The sequence below is a fragment of the Mus pahari genome, chromosome 9 (genome assembly GCF_900095145.1).
Source record: "Mus pahari chromosome 9, PAHARI_EIJ_v1.1, whole genome shotgun sequence".
In the NCBI taxonomy this organism is placed as follows: domain Eukaryota; kingdom Metazoa; phylum Chordata; class Mammalia; order Rodentia; family Muridae; genus Mus; species Mus pahari.
Genome location: NC_034598.1, coordinates 27,661,318 through 27,680,067, shown reverse-complemented (window position 1 = coordinate 27,680,067; position 18,750 = coordinate 27,661,318). Strand labels below are relative to the sequence as shown.

Genomic DNA, 18,750 nt, shown 5'->3' with positions numbered 1-18,750 from the left:
AGGGCTACACAGAGAAACCCTGTCTCGAAAAACCACACACACACACACACACACACACACACACAAAGAAGAAGAAGAAGAAGGGAAGAAAGGAATGGAGAGAGAGAGAGAGAGAGAGAGAGAGAGAGAGAGAAGGAGGGAGGGAAGGAGGAGGGGGAGAGAGAAACCAAAGTGAATTACAAAGGTGCCATGTGACTTAACTGGCTTCTAACAGGAGAGAAGAATCTTAGAAAGAGCTGGAGCTCTGTGTGTGTAGAGTAGGGAGCCTCCCCCCAGGAACTACTTCAAAGGAAAGCTGGCACATTGGAGCTACCAAGTATGGGTATATCTGCTCAAAAAATAAACAGCTCTCACTCAGGGGGAGTGTAGGCCTGTAATCACAGCTCCTCGGAGAATAAGGAAGGAGAGAGGCATGATTAAAGTATGAGGCTCACCCGGGCGTTAAGGGAGACCATATTTCAAAACAAGTAAGACGAGCCCTGCGATGTTGCTCATTAGTAGAGCATTTGCCTAGCATGCTGGAGGCCCTGGCTCAATCCCCAGTACTGAGAGGACCAATAAAATAAAGTAAAATAACAGGAAAAAATCCCCCGCCCTTCCCCATGGTGCTACGGACTGTATCTGAGCTTGTGAGGATGACTGCAGGTACACATCACCATGCCCAGCTTGTGGAGATCAAACCTTGAGCTTCGTGCCTGCCAGCTAAGCACTGTCAACTACATCATACCTGCTTTGGCCTGATTCGGTTTTTTTTTTTTTTNTTTGGTTGGGTTTTTTGTTTTGTTTTGTTTTGTTTGTTTTTTGTTTTTGTTTTGTTTTGGTTTGGTTTGGTTTGGTTTTTCAAGACAGGGTTTCTCTGTATAGCCCTGGCTGTCCTGGAACTCACTTTGTAGACCAGACTGGTCTCGAACTCAGAAATCCGCCTGCCTCTGCCTCCCGAGTGCTGAGACTAAAGGTGTATGCCACCACGCCCGGCTTTTGTTATGTTAAATGTGTGTGGGTGTTTTTCCCTGCATGTATGTCTGTGTGACACATGCATGCATTACCCAAGGTGGCCAGAAGATGGCAATAGATCCCTTGGGAAGGCAGTTACAGGTGGTTGTGAGCCACTATGTGGTTGCTGGGATTTGAACCAAGCTACTCTGTAAGAGCAGCCTGTGCTCTTAAGCACCGGCCATTTGTCCAGCTGATTCTTTTAGAAGGTAAATCAGAGTGCTTGTCTCCCAGATCTCGCCAGCTCAAAGCCTTGTTGAGCTCCCTGTTGGAGTGCCAGCCCAACAGCAGACCTTATCTCAGGGTTGTTGGTTCCCTCTGCAGGGAACTCGACCAGACTGCGGGGAAGAGTCAGTTGCTCCAGCTTTTGCTCAACTGTAAACTGCACACACACACACACACAGTCCAGTGCCTAAGACCATCAGCACTTCCTGCTCACCTTCACACACATTTGTCTACTACGTTATGTGTGTCTCACCTTGCCCAGGCTGTCAGTTCTTGCATGTAGTATGTATAATTTGTAATATAAATTTTATATAATATACTATAGATTATATACTATATAACAGTATATTTTATATAATATAGTTTACATTATACGTTATATACTATATATAATATATAGTATATACTACATTATATACTATATAGTATATTATATACTTATTGTATTATACTTAATGTATATTATATACTATATAGTGTATAACAGTGTATATTTTTTTCTTCTGCTTACTCCTTAACCCCTAAGACTTGAAAAGTCCTGGACACATGGCTGCTTATGAGCTTTTTCTGGACTGAGAGTCCAGACCTCTACAACAGTGTTGCCACAGAGGCTCAAAACATTGAATGTTGAGCAGTGTCCAAGAACTGTGTGTCTGGGTGACAGAAGAGAGGCAGGCACGCAGACATGTGGTGCTGGTGGTCTCTCCCTGATGTGACAGGGTGGTCTCCAGGTTCTCACATAGATCTGAACATGTATGAGTGGAATCAGCTGGGAAGCATTGGAGATACAGGAAATTCCAAATCCTGTATCGGTTGCCTAGGGTTAGGACAGTCTTCCCTTCTTAGGCTCAGTTTTTCCATCTGTACAGTGGGAGACCCCTTTTCTGCTCTTATCTACTTACCTCTTGGGAGCTAAAGATTCTAGGCATCCAGTAAACCCTCACAGAGCCTGCCAGGTGGGTGGGCTGAGCAACAAAGACCCCAGTGGTGTTAGGTGGAGTCTGGACACCTGTGTAGACAGCTGATACAAGTTATGTTATGAACAAAGAGGCCCCAGCGTCAGTACTGCTCACACCCATTGGACTGCAGCTAACTCAGCGTCTCCCTCTCGTGGCCTCTCAACTGCTCCCACCCCAGGCTGAAAGGCTCACTCTGAGCACAAGGATCCTGGGGCTTGGATTCTGCCTGGCTCACCACCTCTTCCTTAATCAAGAGTCCCAGAGCTGGTGCCAGCATATCCCAGACTCCAGGACCCCAGAAGCACCAGAGCCAGCAGCCAGAGCCCAGCCCTTCCTCCAATGGTCACATCCTGGCGGGAGGGGCGGAGGGGGGGCAAGAAATACACTGCCAGCCCCCAGGCCTCCCCCCAACTCTGCCCTCAGTCCGGCCCCCAGCCCCGCCCCCAGCCTCTTTAGACACCTGCCCACCTAGATCAGTCACATCCTTAGGAGGAAGCACTTTTAAACGGCAGCTCTTTTGAGCCGGTAGGATGGCTAAGTGGGAAAAGGCATTTGCTGCAGGCCTGGCAACCCAAGTTCTATCTCAGAGACCTACACGGTAGAGAGAGAGGCAACTGCTACAAATTGTCCTCTGACCCCCACCCATGGGCTGTGGCACACACTCATTTGCAACACTTGCATACACACACACATACACACACACACCATAAAAAAAAGAAGAAAAAGCCATCTCAGAGGTAGTCTTACCCAACTCAGCTTTCTCCCTCCCATTCTGCCCTTCTGCCTCTCCCTACTCTCTCCTTCCCTCCATCTCCCTGATCCTGCCTTTCTGCCTTCTCCCTTGCCCCACGATGCAGTCCCCAGAAGAGACAAGGACAGACATAGGCAGTGTGGCTCAGCAAAGGACAAGGCTTTGGGAAGGAGATGGGACTCAGGCTAGATCGGGGCCACAGGAAGGTGATACTGTGGGCTAATCTGGAGGGCAGCATTCCTATATGGAGTCTGGGGCAGCTCAAGCCTCTGGGAGGAGCTAGAGTGGAGGTCCCTCCCCCTGTGGGCAGAGGGCAGAGCCAGGGTGGGGCTCACCTGTGGTTAAGGCAGCAATAAATGATGGGGTTATACATGGTGGAGCTCATGGCCAGCCAGAAGAGCACCAGGTAGACCTGCTGGATAAACTTGCGGTAGTAGATGTCCTCTTGGAAGGTGCCCAGGATGAAGTAGAGGTGGTAGGGCAGCCAGCAGATGGCAAATGTCACCACCACCAGTACCATGGCCTTCACAAACTGGTCAGGGAGAGACGCGGGTCAGTTCTTGGCATCTGAGTCCCAAGCTTTAACCCTCCTAGAACCGGTATGGGGTACCCTTCACCCCAGCCTTGACAGTTCTTGGCTGTCAGACCCCATCGGCATCTCTAGCCTCCATCCCTGGGAACGAGTATTCTGCCCATGCTCCGGAGCCCGCCACCTCATGGCACGGCCACAGGAAGGCTTGTCCTTCCATTGAAAGCCTCCCGTGTAGCAGCCCAGATCTGTGGTCCACTCTCCCACCAGGTGTCCAGGACGCTGTCTTGGAGCACCTCTCCGTCTGGTCTGCTCTCTTAGGTCCAAACTCTGGGACCCAAGCCATCCTTCCCAGAGATCTTTGTCTGCTTTAGCCCATCTATCTGTATAGACAGTGAAGTTCCAACCTCTTATCTCATCCTCTGCCTAGAGGCCAGGTTCCTGAGCCCTCCCCCAGCACCTCTCATGCCTGGCATCTGCACATGCCTTCCTGTGTTGCTCAGTACCCCTGAGAACCGGAAGGCAAACCGGAGACCAACTTCCCAGTAGGAGGAACAGCTGGGTGACATTCCTGCCTGCTATGGCAAGAACTCTTAGAACATGGAGAGATCTATCTAGCATTGGTCTCCAGATCGTTAAGACTCCTGCGTTGTTCCTATATAGGTTCTCGGAGATGCTCAGTGACTTGGGTTGTGTGCTCCCTAGCACCCCCTAGCGGGTGGGTTTTGGGTTCTGCTGGCAGATTCCCGCACCTCCACCCCCCACTCTCCTCCCGCTTCCCACCTTCTTCTTGGCCTGTAGATGGCGCAGGTTGGCTCCATGAGCCTGGTGTCTGGGTACCGCGCGTTTCCACAATGTGAGGCCGATGACACTGTAAGCCGCAAACATCACCACTAGAGGCAGGAAGTAGATGAGGACAAACACCACCAGATGATACCTGGAGGGAAAGCCGGGGACCTGGGTGGGCAGTGGGTGGCCAGATCCACCAATGCTCACTCGGGATTAAGGTCCCTGGGCCCCCCTCCCCCCCCACACACACCTTGCAGCCCCACCCTGGAGTTTGGTTTAAAGAAAAATTAAGACAACATTTGCCAGCATATATGCTAACGCTGGGCTTTCCTCATTAAAATTAACCAGCATCAGCCAGTTCTTCCGTGGTATGGAAAAGGCTAAAAGGGAGAAACCTAACCAAATGTTGTGTTTGTTTAACATATAAAATATAACGTCAGCACCAGTGAGACAGTGGGGATCAGGGCTTGCTGACCTGAGTTGGATACTTGGAAGCCACAGGTAGTTCAGACGGTGGCCATTGCGTCTCTCATGATTTTATAAGTCGAAACATTGACTATATATATATATATATATATATATATATATATATATATATATATAGCATATAGCATATAGCATATAGCATATAGCATATATATAATATATATGTATTTAATATGTATTTAGTACATAGATATATATTTAGTATATATATGCATACACACATATATAACACATATATAGTATAATATATATATTATAACATATATTTTTAGTATATACATACATATATATATATATATATATATATTTTTTTTAAATTTGGTGTGCTGCTGGGCGTGGTGCCACATGCCTTTAATCCCAGCACTCAGGAGGCAGAAGCAGGCAGATTTCTGAGTTCCAGGCCAGCCTGGTCTACAAAGTGAGTTCCAGGACAGCCAGGGCTATACAGAGAAACCATGTCTCGAAAAACCAAAAAAAAAAATTTTTTTTTGTGTGTGTGTGTTAGGTATGGTGGCACATGCCTGTGATCCCAACAGTCCAAGTGTGGAAGCAGGAGGGTAGGGTACAGTTAATCTTCCATTCACCATTCACAGTGAATTAGAGGCCAGCCTGGGATACCTAAGATCCTGTTTCCAATAAACACCATTAAGCACAAAGGTTAACATTCCTGCCACTGTTCACAATGTATGTTTCCTCCCAGAATCATCTCTGTGCATTGGTTTGTTGTGTGTATAGGAATGGATATGTGGGCACATGAATATATACTTATATTAAGTAGGTAGGTCATATATGATATTATATGTATAGAATTGCAGGAGCCACACTACAGAAAAAGCCATGTTCAGAGATGGGCAGTGGAGAAGCCACATTCATTTTTTTAAAAAATGACTTATTTATCTATTTTATGTATATGAGTACACTGTAGCTGTACAGATGGTTGTGAGCCATCATGTGGTTGCCGGGAATTGAACTCAGGACCCCTGCTTGCTCACTCGGACCCAAAGATTTATTTATCATTATATGTAAATACACTGGTCTTCAGATACACCAGAAGAGGGCATCAGATCCCATTACAGATGGTTGGGAACCACCATGTGGTTGCTGGGATTTGAACTCAGGACCTCTGGAAGAGCAGACAGTGCTCTTAACCACTGAACCATCTCTCCAGCTTGAGAATCCACATTCATAGCCTCTATGTCCTCTGGTTCTTTCCTGTCAACACCTGGTACATGGTGTATCATCAAATACCTTTAAGCAAGCTGCATACACCCCTGCGCCTGCTGAGACCCAATACACTGGGTTCTATTGATGCTCATTGTTTCCTCTGAGGAAGACACTACGCAGGAGGCACATCACTGGTTCCATTTCTAAACATGCCATGGCCTCCTGGAAAAGCCACAAGCTTCCTTCTGTCTCCCAGGCAGGCCTACTGAGGGGGGTCCTTGGAACATCAAGGAATGGGCCTGAGAGCCCCCCTCCACCATGCAACTTCATAAAAAACAAAACAAAACAAAACATGTGTGTGTGATGTGCATGTGTGTATGCACATACATCTGCATGTGAACAGGTACGTGTGTGTGTGTGTGTGTGTGTGTGTGTGTGTGTGTGTGTGTAAACCAGAGGTTGACATGGAATGTCCTCCTCCAGGTCTCTCTCCCTAATATTTTGAGGCAGGGTCTCTTGTTTGAACCTGGGGCTCTCTGACTTGTCTAGTCCGGCTGACTTTGCTCTATGTCACAAACTCCACTTCCTGAGTACTGAGGTTGCAGGGGGAGCTGCCATGACCACCTGGCATTGACCTCCAAACGGACTACACACACATTCTCTAAGATGTATGCACATCCGTCACTAGCCCGCACACAGACACCATGTGTGTGCAGTGCATGTGTGAGTCGTGCAGAGCTACACACTCCATCTGTGGATGCACACAGCTGATGCCCCACCTTACCGAGGTGGCAGACTAGCTGCCAACATCTGCTTCCACCGCCTCACCTCCCTACCTCAACGCTCACTGACAGTGCTGTCCGGGCCACATCTTGAAATATACTTTCCCCCCCACCAAGATGGAAGACTACAATACACATGGTGGTCACAGCGAGATCCTCCTCTACACTTGGGAGAAGGAGTCAAGAGGATCTGAGTTTCAGGCCAGTCTAGGCTACATGAGACTCTCCCGAAAATCAAAACAAGAGATTGGGGATGTAGCTTTGTTTATAGGGTGCTTGCCTGGCACACACAGGCCCTTGGTTCCACCCCAGGTACCACATAAAGCAGGCATGGTGGTGACAAGGTCAGTACTGTCTAAAGTTAAATAAATAAAATATCAATTTAATGTAAATATTAAATTAGTATAAACATTGTAACATTTATTATAATGGTTATACTATAAACGATAAACATTAACATTGATATTTATATTAAATTAATATAAACATATTTATTACAATTATAGATAAAATTTAAATATTATAATTAATGTGTTTATATTAATTTAATATAAATATTAAAATTAAATAAAGTGATTTAATGAAAATGAAACAAATTAAATATAATGCTCCATAATGTTCAAAGAATTAAAAGCACGAAGTGCTTACAACAGGTCTGGTGTTCGGCATGGCTTTTAGTATGGATGGTCCCCAGCTTATGTTTTGATTCAACAACTTTGACTTTCTGACGATGGAAATGTAACAGGGCCTTCCGCAGAAGCTGCACTTTAAGTCCTTACCTTTCTGTTTGTTCTCAAGAACAGAGGCAGTGAGCTGCGATCCCAGCTAGTCACCAGTCAGTTCCTCAGGCTTTACCCACACCTAACATAGGTATTTCCCACTTACAATGGGTTTATTGGGATGCAGCCTCATTGTTAGTTTTTGTGGTTTTGTTTTTAAATATGGCCTTGTGTAGCCCAGGCTTGACCTGAGCATGCTATGAAGCTGAGGACGGCTTTAACTGTATGTCCTCTTCCCTCTACCTCCCAAATGCAGGGATTACAGGTTTGTACAGGCACACCCAGCTTGTGTGGTGGTGGGATTCGAACTAAGGGTTTCCTGGATGCTAGATAAGCAGTCTATCACCAAGCCACACCCCCAGCCTCTCACTATTAATTGAGGAGCCTCCATATAAACCTGCACTCACATGATCACATATATCGCTGCAGAATAGTGTGCAGATCCCTAGACACACACACTACACACACAGACACAAGCCAACATACATGTACCCTGGGGTGGGGCTTACAGTAGGAGCATCTTGCCTCCGTTGTCATTGGGCCAGGCCACTACACACTTGGTGGCTCCCTGGTCCACAGTGATGGTGGAGTAGAAACATTGTGGGGAGGCGAGAGCCAGGGCTACCAGCCAGATGCCAGCGATCACCGCCTTGGTGCTGGGGGCTGAGAGCCGCGGCTGGAAAGGGTGGACGATGGCCATGTACCTACAAGCAGAGTACAACGTCAGCAGCCGGCATCCTCGTGGCAGATACCCCCTCCTCATCTTCCTGCCCAGGCTTATGCCCTCCAGCTCCTGTCTACACAGCTGTCCTGTCTGCGGATGCCAACCTGCAACTGGGTAGATTCCTACCCAATTTGCAGAGGATCGGGGTGGTAGTCAAGAGGTAGTTGTCGGGCGCACCGCCTCACCAGCAAGAACGACGCCCGACAACAGGATTCTTCTGCAGAAAAGCGTTTATTGTACAGCTTTCTTAACATGATGGAGAGGACGCCGAAGGAGGAAAAGGTGCTGCTTACGTACACTTAGGGAGCTCGTGTCAGTACCTGATTAGCTTCAGCTTTGGTGCTCAATTTTCATGCCCCGAGAGTGGGCTGGGACATAGTTAGTACATGCGCACTGGTACCTTTCAGGTGGTAAACAGCCTCGCCTTGCTGACTCATACACAAGAAGTCAGCGCCATCTTTTAGGTGTGGCGCAGTTCTGCTACCTTCAGATAGTGACTCTCCCCAGCCACAGGACACTAGTACCCCAGAATCTAGCCCAGGTACCCAGCCCTCTGCCCCTCTCTGGGTGTGAACAATTCCTTGGACAGCCACACCATGATCCAACCTGGAATAGGATAACGTACAACATTAGCTTGTAGCTCAGCCCTGACTGGAGCATCTGCACCCTCATCTCTAAGCCAGCCTTCCACCATTCTGCATGGTATAACCATTTCCCAGACACAGATCAAGCCAGTAACGCCCTTTGGAAATTTCTGCAACTGTAGATCTGTCTAAAGCACACAGGGTAGGGTCCTATTTGGTGGCAGAGAATCCAGACCATGTGGCTAAGACTGAGCAAATTCATTTTCTTTTTCTTTGAGACAGTCTCACGTCCCCCAGGCTGGCCTTGAACTTGCTATGAAGCTGAGGATGACCTTGAACATCCGGATCCTCTTGGCTGTAGAGATTATAGAGAAGTACTGCCATGAGTGGTTTATGCAGCACAGTGGGTAGAATCTGGGGTTTTGTGATGGTTTGCATTTGCTTGTTCCAGGGAGTGGCACTATTAGAAGGTGTAGCCCTGATGGAGTAGGTGTGTCACTGTGGGTGTGGGCTTTAAGACCCTCATCCTAGCTGCCTGGAAGCCAGTATTCTCCTAGCAGCCTTCAGATGAAGATATAGAACTCTCAGCTCCTCCTGCACCAGGCCTGCCTGGATGCTGCCATGCTCCCGCCTTGATGATAATGGACTGAACCTCTGAACCTGTAAGACAGCCCAATTAAATGTTGTCCTTATAAGAGTTGCCTTGGTCATGGTGTCTGTTCACAGCAGTCAAATCCTAACTAAGACAGGCTTCAAGTAAGTTAGGTATGCACCTAGCAGCTAAACCCTTTATATATGCATGTGTAGGCACAAGCTGACTCCTGCATCAGTCTTTAGACTCTTCTTTGCACATGGCCAATGCTTGCTTCAGACCTCTCTCACAGCTTTCCCTGTGTCCTGGTCAGTTGCTTTTCTCCTTGTTTGTTGGCTCAACCTGACACAAGCAAGAGTCCTTGGAAAAGAAAGATCCTCAGTTGAGAAAATATCCCCACCAGATCGGGCTGTGGGGCATTTTCTCGGTTCATGTTTGATGCAGGATGGCCAAGCTCATGGTGGGTGATGTCATCCATGGCGAGGTGGTCCTGGATTGTATAAGAAAACAGGCTGAGGACTGGAGGGATGGCTCAGTGGTTAAGGGCACTGACTGCTTTTCCAGAGGTCCCAAGTTCAATTCCCAGCAACCACATGGTGGCTCACAACCATCTGTAATGGGATCAGATGCCCTCTTCTGGTATTCCTAAAGAGAGTGACAGTGCACTCATATACATTTAATAAATAAATAAATTAATTAATTAATTAAAAAAATTTAAAAAAAGCAAGCAGGCTGAGCTGCAAGCAGCTTCTCTCTATGGCTTTTGCTGAGTTCCACTCAGTAGAGAACCAGGAAGCATAATACGAAATAAGCCCTTTCCTTCCCAAGTTGCTTTTGGTCATGATACTTTATCACAGCAATGGGAACCTCAATGAAGATGCCCCGGAACACCTTGCATGGCCCTCTGTGAGCCTTTCCTTCCCTCCCTTCCTGGGGCTCCTTCTTCCTCTCTGTATTCACTGAAGTCACAGGCCACCTTCTTGATGAAGTTGTCTAGAACAGGGCTTGGAGGGTGCTAGGCAGACTCGAGCCGTACTTGTTGAGCCCTGAGCCTGGTGAAGTGCCGTGGCCTTGACAGTGAGCATCATCTCCGTGGGTCAAGGGTCAAGGGTCATGGGCCCTTCCTCTCAGGGATGAGCCTCAACTTTGAGACAAGGCTGGGACCACAGTCTGTGGCATTGAATTGTATGCTTCCCCTGTTTATTGGAGCAGAGGCATCCCCACGGAAGCAGCCTATGTGTTAAGATTGAGCCCCTGGGGCATTGCCATCTTATTTGCTGCTTGGAATGTTTGTCCTCTAGAATTCTCCAGACTGACCCTGATCTCCCATTCATCTTTGCTTGGATCCCAGCCTCCCAATGGGACCCATCCTGGTGCCCATGTCAACCTGTGACCCAGAGGTTCTCAACCTGTGGGTCACGACCCTCCTTTGGCAGACCTCACTCTAAAATATCTACATTACGATTCACAACAGTAGCAAAATTAGAGTTGTGAAGCAGCAATGAAAATAATTTTATGGTTGGCGGAGGGATCACCACCACCACATGAGCAACTGTATTAAAAGGTCACAGCATCAGGAAGGTTGAGAGCCACTGCATGCAACCTGCCCCTCCCTGGCACACACATCCCCGGCACCTGCAGATCCTTCCTCTTTGCTAATATTTGTTTACAACACTCATGGACTCAAAATACAACTTACAATTTCTTTATTTGATGGGCAGTGATGGTGCACACCTTTAACAGAAGCGGGAGGAACAGCCTGGTCTACAAATGGAGTTCCAGGACAGCCAGAGCTACACGGAGAAACTCTGTTTCAAAAACCAAACCAAACCAAACCAAAACCAAAACCAAAACCAAAACCAAAAAAGCCAAAATCACCACCAACAAAATACTTGTAGGCTTAGGATTTAAATTCTTACCACGGGAGGAACATTTCCATCGAGTTTCCACCTAGAGTAATAGTTATCCAGCAGGTACTAAGTATATATTTGTTGAGTGAAGAAATGGAGAAAAGGGGCCAATAACATGGCTGAGAAGGTAAAGGTGCTTGCTGCCAAGCCTGAGGACCTGAGTTCAAAGCTCTAGAACCAACAAAAGACTAGCTCCCCCAAAAAGGACCAGAAAGAGTCCTGCAAGTTATCCTCTGACCTCCTCAGGTATACTATGATAATGTGTGTGTGTGCTAGCATGTACACACGTACACACACACACACACACACACACACACCAAACAAATAAATGTAATAACAATTTTAAAAAGGGAAGACTGATGAGCCTCAGCTGCTGTCAGCCTGGCCACAGTCCCTCCTCTGAAATACCCGTCATTAGCCTCCTGCCTGACTTCCAGGCTCTCAGGCACTCGCGAGCCTTCTGCCACCCAGCCTCTCTCTGAAGTGCAGGCTCTGTAAGTCCGTGTGCCCCCACCCCCATTGATGGAAGTTCCCCAGCCCCTGGACCTGTGCCCCACACAGAGGAAGCATCGTAAATTTGCTGCGAAACTGAATGTTGAGATGCTTAGGGGGATGCACAAAGACCCAGGGAGAGGAAAGGATGGTCAGCGGGCGCCAGCAGGAGTTTTGAAAGACTTCCCTGAGTCCACCACCCAGAGGGCTGTGTTCCAGGCCCCTGGCTCTGCCCTAACTCCATGCTGACCTTACATCCTACTTATCCTGACTCCGCGGGGACCTGTGTAAGGTCAGAAGCTGGACCCATATGAATAGTGTTCTAGCTTTTTTGTATGTGACAACCAGCTATGCAGCTTAGGATCTTAGGACGATCTTGGCCACTCCGATCCTCCTTCTGCTATCTCTGGGTGTGAGGATTACAGGAACACATCACCCCCTTACATCTGGTTTACATAGTGCTGTGGGATCAAACCCAGCTGAGCAACTCCTCTGCCTACTGAGTTACGTCTGAATTACGTTTGCAGCTCCAAACTTCATTTTCTTTTCTTTTTTTTTTCTTTTGGTTTTTCGAGACAGGGTTTCTCTGTATAGCCCTGGATGTCCTGGAACTCACTTGGTAGACCAGGCTGGTCTCGACCTCAGAAATCCGCCTGCCTCTGCCTCCCGGGTGCTGGGATTAAAGGCCTGCGCCACCAGGCCCGGCTCAAACTTCATTTTCAATGAATAGAAAACATTGTCTCGAAGGAAATCTCTGAGAACTACATTTAAAAAAAGTCTATAAAAGTTCAGTGGTGAGAGGCCGTGGGTGAAGGTTTCTGGGGAAGTTAGGGGAGGTGGGTTGTCTGGAAGATGGGGAGGCTCACATCTATCTAAGTGAACTCTATGTGACAGAGGGGCTCATGGCCCTGTCCTCCTTGTACTTCCGGTATCTTCGCCTCGCCCCATCCTTCTGCCTCTCAGTTCGATCCTGTTCCCCCTCCCCTTAGCTCAGCCCTGTCTGTCCCAGAAGTTCTCACAAAAGAAGGTGGTCTTCCTCCACCCCATCTTCAGCCCACTCCTTAAAGATCACTGTTGGTGACCCCCCCTTCCCCGGCTGGGATCATAAAAAAAAAAATTAACATTGTTATAACTTAGATGCAACACTAGAACTTCATGCAACATTCCACCTCTTTCTATATACAAAAGCAACATGGGCAATTTCCTCCTAAGATGAAGGCACTACAAAAGTCTCTGGGAATATTTTCCTTTCCAGCCTCCAGCAAGCTCCTAGGGGGAAGCCATTCTATGTCGAATCTGACGTTCCCCGCTTTGGCTCCACATCCCTCTGTCTTCTTGCTATGAACCAAAACTGCTATGCAGTTCCCTGGGATGTTCCCCCATCAAGACACCCATCCCCTTCCCCGACGCCCACTCTTGCCTGTCAGCAGCGATGGCGGTCATGGAGTAGATGCTGACGAACATGGCTGTGACAGGAAAGAGGTTCTGGAAGTAGCAGAAGGTGCGGCCGAAGTACCAGATGTTGTGACTGGCATAGATGAAGTTGAAGGTCGCATTGAAGGCCGCCATGCAGAGGTCTGCCAAGGCCAGGTTGATGATGAAATAGTTGGTGACCGTGCGCATCCTCTCATGGGCCAGAATGATCCAGATGACTGTGGCATTGCCTGTAACAGCCACCAGCACCAGGGTCAGGTAGGCTGTGGCCCATAGCGCCAGCTGCCAGCCAGGCATGGAGAAGGCTGTAATGCCTGTGGCATTACTCTCAAGGCCAGACAAGATGTTGGTGTCGGTAACACTGGCACGGGCCCCCATGGCTGATCCTGGGCCTGGAACACAGGGTCTGACCCTGCAGTTCCGTCTAGAATTGCCACAGAAGAGAAATCCTCTTGGGTGTGTAGATTTACGGGGGCAAGGATGATTGGAAGGCAGACACGTGTAGCTGGGGGGACCCCGCCTACAGCTCAAGCAGAAATGAGTCAGGCTGAGCAGAAAGCAAGGTCCCAGGCAGACTGTTCAAGCATCTCGTGGAGATGGAGAACTCAAGCTCCGGTCTCAGAGCAGGAGGCGTCCTGATAACACGTTGGTTGGTTCCGATCTTTCACACCAGAGTCAAAAAAAGGCTGAGAGTCAGAGAAAAGACGTGTCCAGCAACGGGCATTCAGGAAGTTGGTGACAAGCCAGAATTGGAATTCAGATCTCTCTTAAGGCTACTCAGGGTACATCCCAGATGAGGGATGTGCGCGGTGTGGCAAGTCCATGGGTCCTGTAAGTCCACTGTGCCGCCGGCTGGTCTCCAAGCTCTGCAGTGCAGGCTCCCAATGCTGCCAGCCCTCAGCCGCTGCTCCCAGCTCCTCCCTGAAAGGCAGGCAAGGGCCTTGGCAGAGGTGCTGCATGCTCCCGCCCTCCTTCCACCCCCTGCTTGGATGTCTGGGCCTTGTCGCTTGAAAGATTTCAGACCTGCTGGGAAGCGAGGCACAGCGTGGGTCAGGGTGGCCTAGAGGGTATGAACCTCAGGGTTTGTGTTCTGTTAGGTGGGAGCATTGTCGTTTATATTTGGGCTGGCTTGGGAACCCTGGGGAAGCCATTCGCCCTGCGTGAAAAAGAAAGTCTCAGTGTTCAGAAATACCCTGGGGTACGAGGGTGATTTGGTGGGCTGTCAGATAAGCCATGGAGGCTGGGTTCTGGCCTTCTGTTACCTCTTACCTGTGCTCTGACTAGACAATCCTGGCCATTTCTCACCTCTCAAGCCTCGGCTTCCTTGGGTATAAAATTAGAAATTGCACTTGGACAAATGGTGTTCAAATCTCTCTTCCTCCCCACCCCATCTCTCTGTCTCATGTAACCCAGGCTGACTTCAAATTTGCCATTAGTTCAGGGTGACCTGGCTTCTGATCCTCCGAATGCTGGAGTTTGAGCCGTGTGCCACTTGGCCTAGTGTAAGCAATGCTGGAGACTGGTTCATGCCAGGCAGGCATTCTATGAACCGAGCTACACCCCCAGTTCTGAGCCCTGTAGTGGGGAAAAGACACCGGCGCACTCTAAGATACAAACAGTGCTAAGCCGCACACCCTAAGGCCCTTTTCTTTCGTTCACTTGTTTGGTATTTTTTTGTGGCAGGGTTTCTCTGTGTCGCTCTGGCTATCCTGGAACTTTCTCCATAGACCAGGCTGGCCTTGAACTCTGATCTGCCTACCTCTGTCACCCCGGGGGCTGGAATTAAAAGCGTGAAGCACTATCGCCCAGCTCAAAACAGCTCTTATTGTGAATTTTCTGAGCTCAGCAATGCCTTGATACCTGTCATTTGCCGTCCTGGCTACACTGATGTGCAATGTCTGGGATGGAGGACCCAGCTTTGACTTTGAAGAAGAGGTCCTTCCGGGGCTCCCTTTCTTTCCTGGGATGAGCTAGAGCAATCTGGAACTCCTGAGCCTACTATAGATCTGGCCACATCTTTGCCAGATCACCAAGGCCTGCTTTCTCTGTTGGACGGGCCACCATGTTTTGATGTTGGTCTCTTACCCAGAGGGTCTCTGTCTTTGATGACTTGGTGGCAGCCGCTGTGTCCAATCAACCCTGTTTGTTTCTGTCCCATGCTTGTCTGGCCTCTGTCCTAGAGGCAAAGTATGCAGCAGTAAGAACGGAAGCCATTTTCTCCTTGCTAGCCTGCTCTCCTGCATCCAAACAGCTGCACTTGATTGAACTTTGGGCCACAGCCCCAGTGTAGAGTTGGGGGGGGGTGCCTGAGAGAGTGTCACTAGCTCCGGAAGCCCAGAATAGCACATCTCCACCCCTGCCACTCTGTTGTGTATGTAATGGGGATTATACTTTGGAGCTACTAAATCTGAGTTTTTATTTCCTCCTTAAATCATAAATTCTTGCAGCTTTTCAACAATGTGCTGGAAGGCTTGTAAGCACAGGGTAGAAGAGGTGGGGGCCCCCAGGACAAAGTGTGACCGGTTAGCTGTGCTACTTAGGGGTGGAGCCCTGGAGTTTACAGCTAAGCAATAGTCTTTTTTTGTGTGTGTTTTTTTCAAGACAGAGTTTCTCTATATATCTCTGGGTGTCCTGGAACTTGCCCTGTAGACCAGGCTGGCCTCAAACTCACAGAGATCCACTTTCCTCTGCCTCCTGAGTGCTGGGATTAAATGTGTGTGCCACCAGCCTGGACAATGGCCTTAAAGGCCAGTCTTCATTAAGAGGGAAGGGAGGTATTTTAAATTACTCACTGTTGTTGGCACATCAAAATGGGAGGGTTAGGCGAGGCTCAGTGACACATTGCAGAAAGGAGTTAAAGACATCCTTGAAGCCAGCATGGTGGCGCACGCCTTTGATCCCAGCACTCGGGAGGCAGAGGCAGGCAGATTTCTGAGTTCGAGGCCAGCCTGGTCTACAAAGTGAGTTCCAGGACAGCCAGGGCTATACAGAGAAACCCTGTCTCAAAAAACCAAAACCAAACCAAACCAAAACAAAACAAAAAAATCTTTGGCTACACAGCTTGTTCAAGGCCAGCCTGGACTACACGAGGCCATGTCACAGACAATGGTCTGTGGAAATATCCTTAAGAGCATGAAGACCTGGAGTTAACGAGGTATCTAGATTATTCAGCCAATGCACTTCCCTTCCTGGGCATTCCTTCCACAAAAGGTGTTTAATCCCTGGTTCACCCTGAATAAAGTGTATGCACTCACATCCGCCATCAAATAAGCCAGTATGAACAAACAAGGATCGTCCCTTCATTAAGGATGGTGGAGGAAGGCCTTCATCTGATAGAGCCATGCCTAAATCTCCGGGGGACCTCCACACTCTTGCACTCACTAAGTCAGATTGGTTCTGCCCTACCTGTCCGGGGCTCTGCCTCCTGTCTCTGCCCACAGACTCCAGGAAGGAAAGACGGACTTCCTGTGAACTCCCCTAGTCTGCCTTCTCCCCAAGAGGCACTGAGCTCCCCTAACAGAGAAACAGGGCTCAGTATGACAGGTCCGCATTTGGCAAAGGTGGAAAGGGAAACAGTGGCAGCGGAAGAAGATGCTCAGGCAGACCCTGCAGCCTCAGGCCTGCGGGCAACTGCCTTCTCATATGGACTGCCCTCATCCTGGATTCATACCACAGGATGCGGGTTGCCCAAGAATGGACCACTGACAAGGCAGCTCTCTGTAGCCAAGGTGAGAACAGGTTTGCAGGGAGGTCAGCTAATCACTGTCCCACATCACATACAGCAGAATGCTGGCACGGACTGCGGGAGGGAGTGGGGGGGGGGAAGGGGGTGGTGTGCAGAAGGGCAAGACGACATGGCAAAAGGTCAGTTGTTCCCTATAGATGGGGCATGGGTTCACAGGAGCACCTTGCTGGTTTGTGTCATTGTGGCTCTCAAGGAGCCTGGAGAGTGTAGTTAAGCAGTATCTTAGTCAGTTTTCAGTTATGACAAAAACCTGGGCAATTGGGGGGGGGGCAGCAGGAAGACAATTTAGTCATAGCATCAACTCTGGGAAGGTCCCACTACATATGGGACAGGCAGAGACAAGAAGCCAGAGGCACTGGGAATGGGCCAGTCTTGCCTCTTTATAATAAAAACCCTCCACGGAGAGCTACCAGAACCCCATAAGAGCGACGTTTATCGCTGGGCATGGTGGCGCACGCCTTTAGTCCCAGCACTCGGGAGGCAGAGGCAGGCGGATTTTCTGAGTTCGAGGCTGGCCTGGTCTACAAAGCGAGTTCCAGGACAGCCAGGGCTACACAGAAAAGCCTTGTCTTGAGAAAAAAAAAAAAAAAAAAACTAACAAAACAACAACGACAAGGTGATGCAAACATGAATTCCAAGGATGGGATTAATCAGGAAAGTTTGCAAAGCCTTGCGGGCAAGGTGACCGCCAAACCAGGAGGTTAAGTCTTTATTTACTTCCCCTATGTAGTGCAGGCTTGGCCTTGAACTCACAAAGGTAGCCCAGGCTAGTCTCAAACCTGACATTCTCCTACCTCTGCCACCAGAGCATTGGATTTACAGCTGTGCCCCCCCCCCATCAGACCTGGTAGCTCAGTTACCAACTGTATGCTTTCCCTGGAGACTATGCTGGGTCACACCTTCTGTGGGACACTAGTGTCAGTCACCACGGGCCATCTGGTCACCACAGCAGCGTGGGGTGGAAACAGACCTGGGTCATAGGAAATAGGGACAAGAAGGACAACTTGGGGGGAAAATTTGGGATGCAAATAAATAATTAATTATATAATTAATTAATGTAAGTAAAGAATTAGTATAAGTAGTTAATTAGTGTGAATAAAATAATTAATTATCAATAAATTTTTTTTTAAAAGGACAGCATGGGGAGCCTTTTTGTACTCCACAAACTCGGTCTACAGAATTACGTCTGCCTGCCTGCTGGTGGCCAAATGTGCTTTGGATCACTGTACTTGGAGGTGGAGGCAGAAGGATCAGGACTTCAAGGTTAGCCTGGGCTACATGAGACCCTGACTCAAGAAGACAAAGATCACCCTGAGACTTTGCCCTTGGGAGTTGGGTTTTTGTTGTTGTTGTTGTTGTTGTTGTTTTTAAATCCCTCCTTTCATGAAGGTGATAGCAGGCGGGCTCTGTTAGTTTTCTTTGCAGTGATAAAACACCAGGACCAAGGCGACTTATGAAAGAGAGTATTCAGTCTGGATTACAGTACCACCATGATGGAGACAGGAAGAAACAGCCGAGAGCTCACATCTCCACCCACACCCATGTCACAGGGAGAGCAAGCACTGAGGGGTACAAGTCTTCGAGTCTTCAAAGGAAAGCCCACACCCGGTGACATACCCCCTCCAACCTGTCCCAAACAGTCCCACCAACGGGAAACAAGTATCCAAGCTTGTGAACCTACGCGGGCCGCTCTTACTCAGTCCCCACACAGGCAAGAGCTCGGCTGGGCTTCTTCTCTCAACTTCGCCTCATTTGGGGGAATAAAAACCTGGCCATTGTATGACTTGCTTCCTTAGTTAGATTCTCGATGGG

At 48.7% G+C, this 18,750-nt stretch overlaps 1 protein-coding gene across 1 annotated transcript in view; it reads right to left on the bottom strand.

Annotated features, from left to right (window-relative positions):
- The window catches only part of Tacr2 (tachykinin receptor 2), a 15,244-nt gene extending 1,293 nt beyond the window's left edge, over window positions 1-13,951 (bottom strand). The window contains exons 1-4 of the mRNA XM_021205489.1: window positions 13,180-13,951; window positions 7,967-8,161; window positions 4,241-4,394; window positions 3,264-3,460 (exon numbers count right to left, since the gene is read on the bottom strand). Of these exons, the coding sequence (XP_021061148.1) occupies window positions 3,264-3,460; window positions 4,241-4,394; window positions 7,967-8,161; window positions 13,180-13,571 (938 nt within the window). The 5' untranslated portion in view covers window positions 13,572-13,951. The remainder of the gene's footprint in view (window positions 1-3,263; window positions 3,461-4,240; window positions 4,395-7,966; window positions 8,162-13,179) is intronic.
- Between the last annotated feature and the right edge of the window lie 4,799 nt (window positions 13,952-18,750).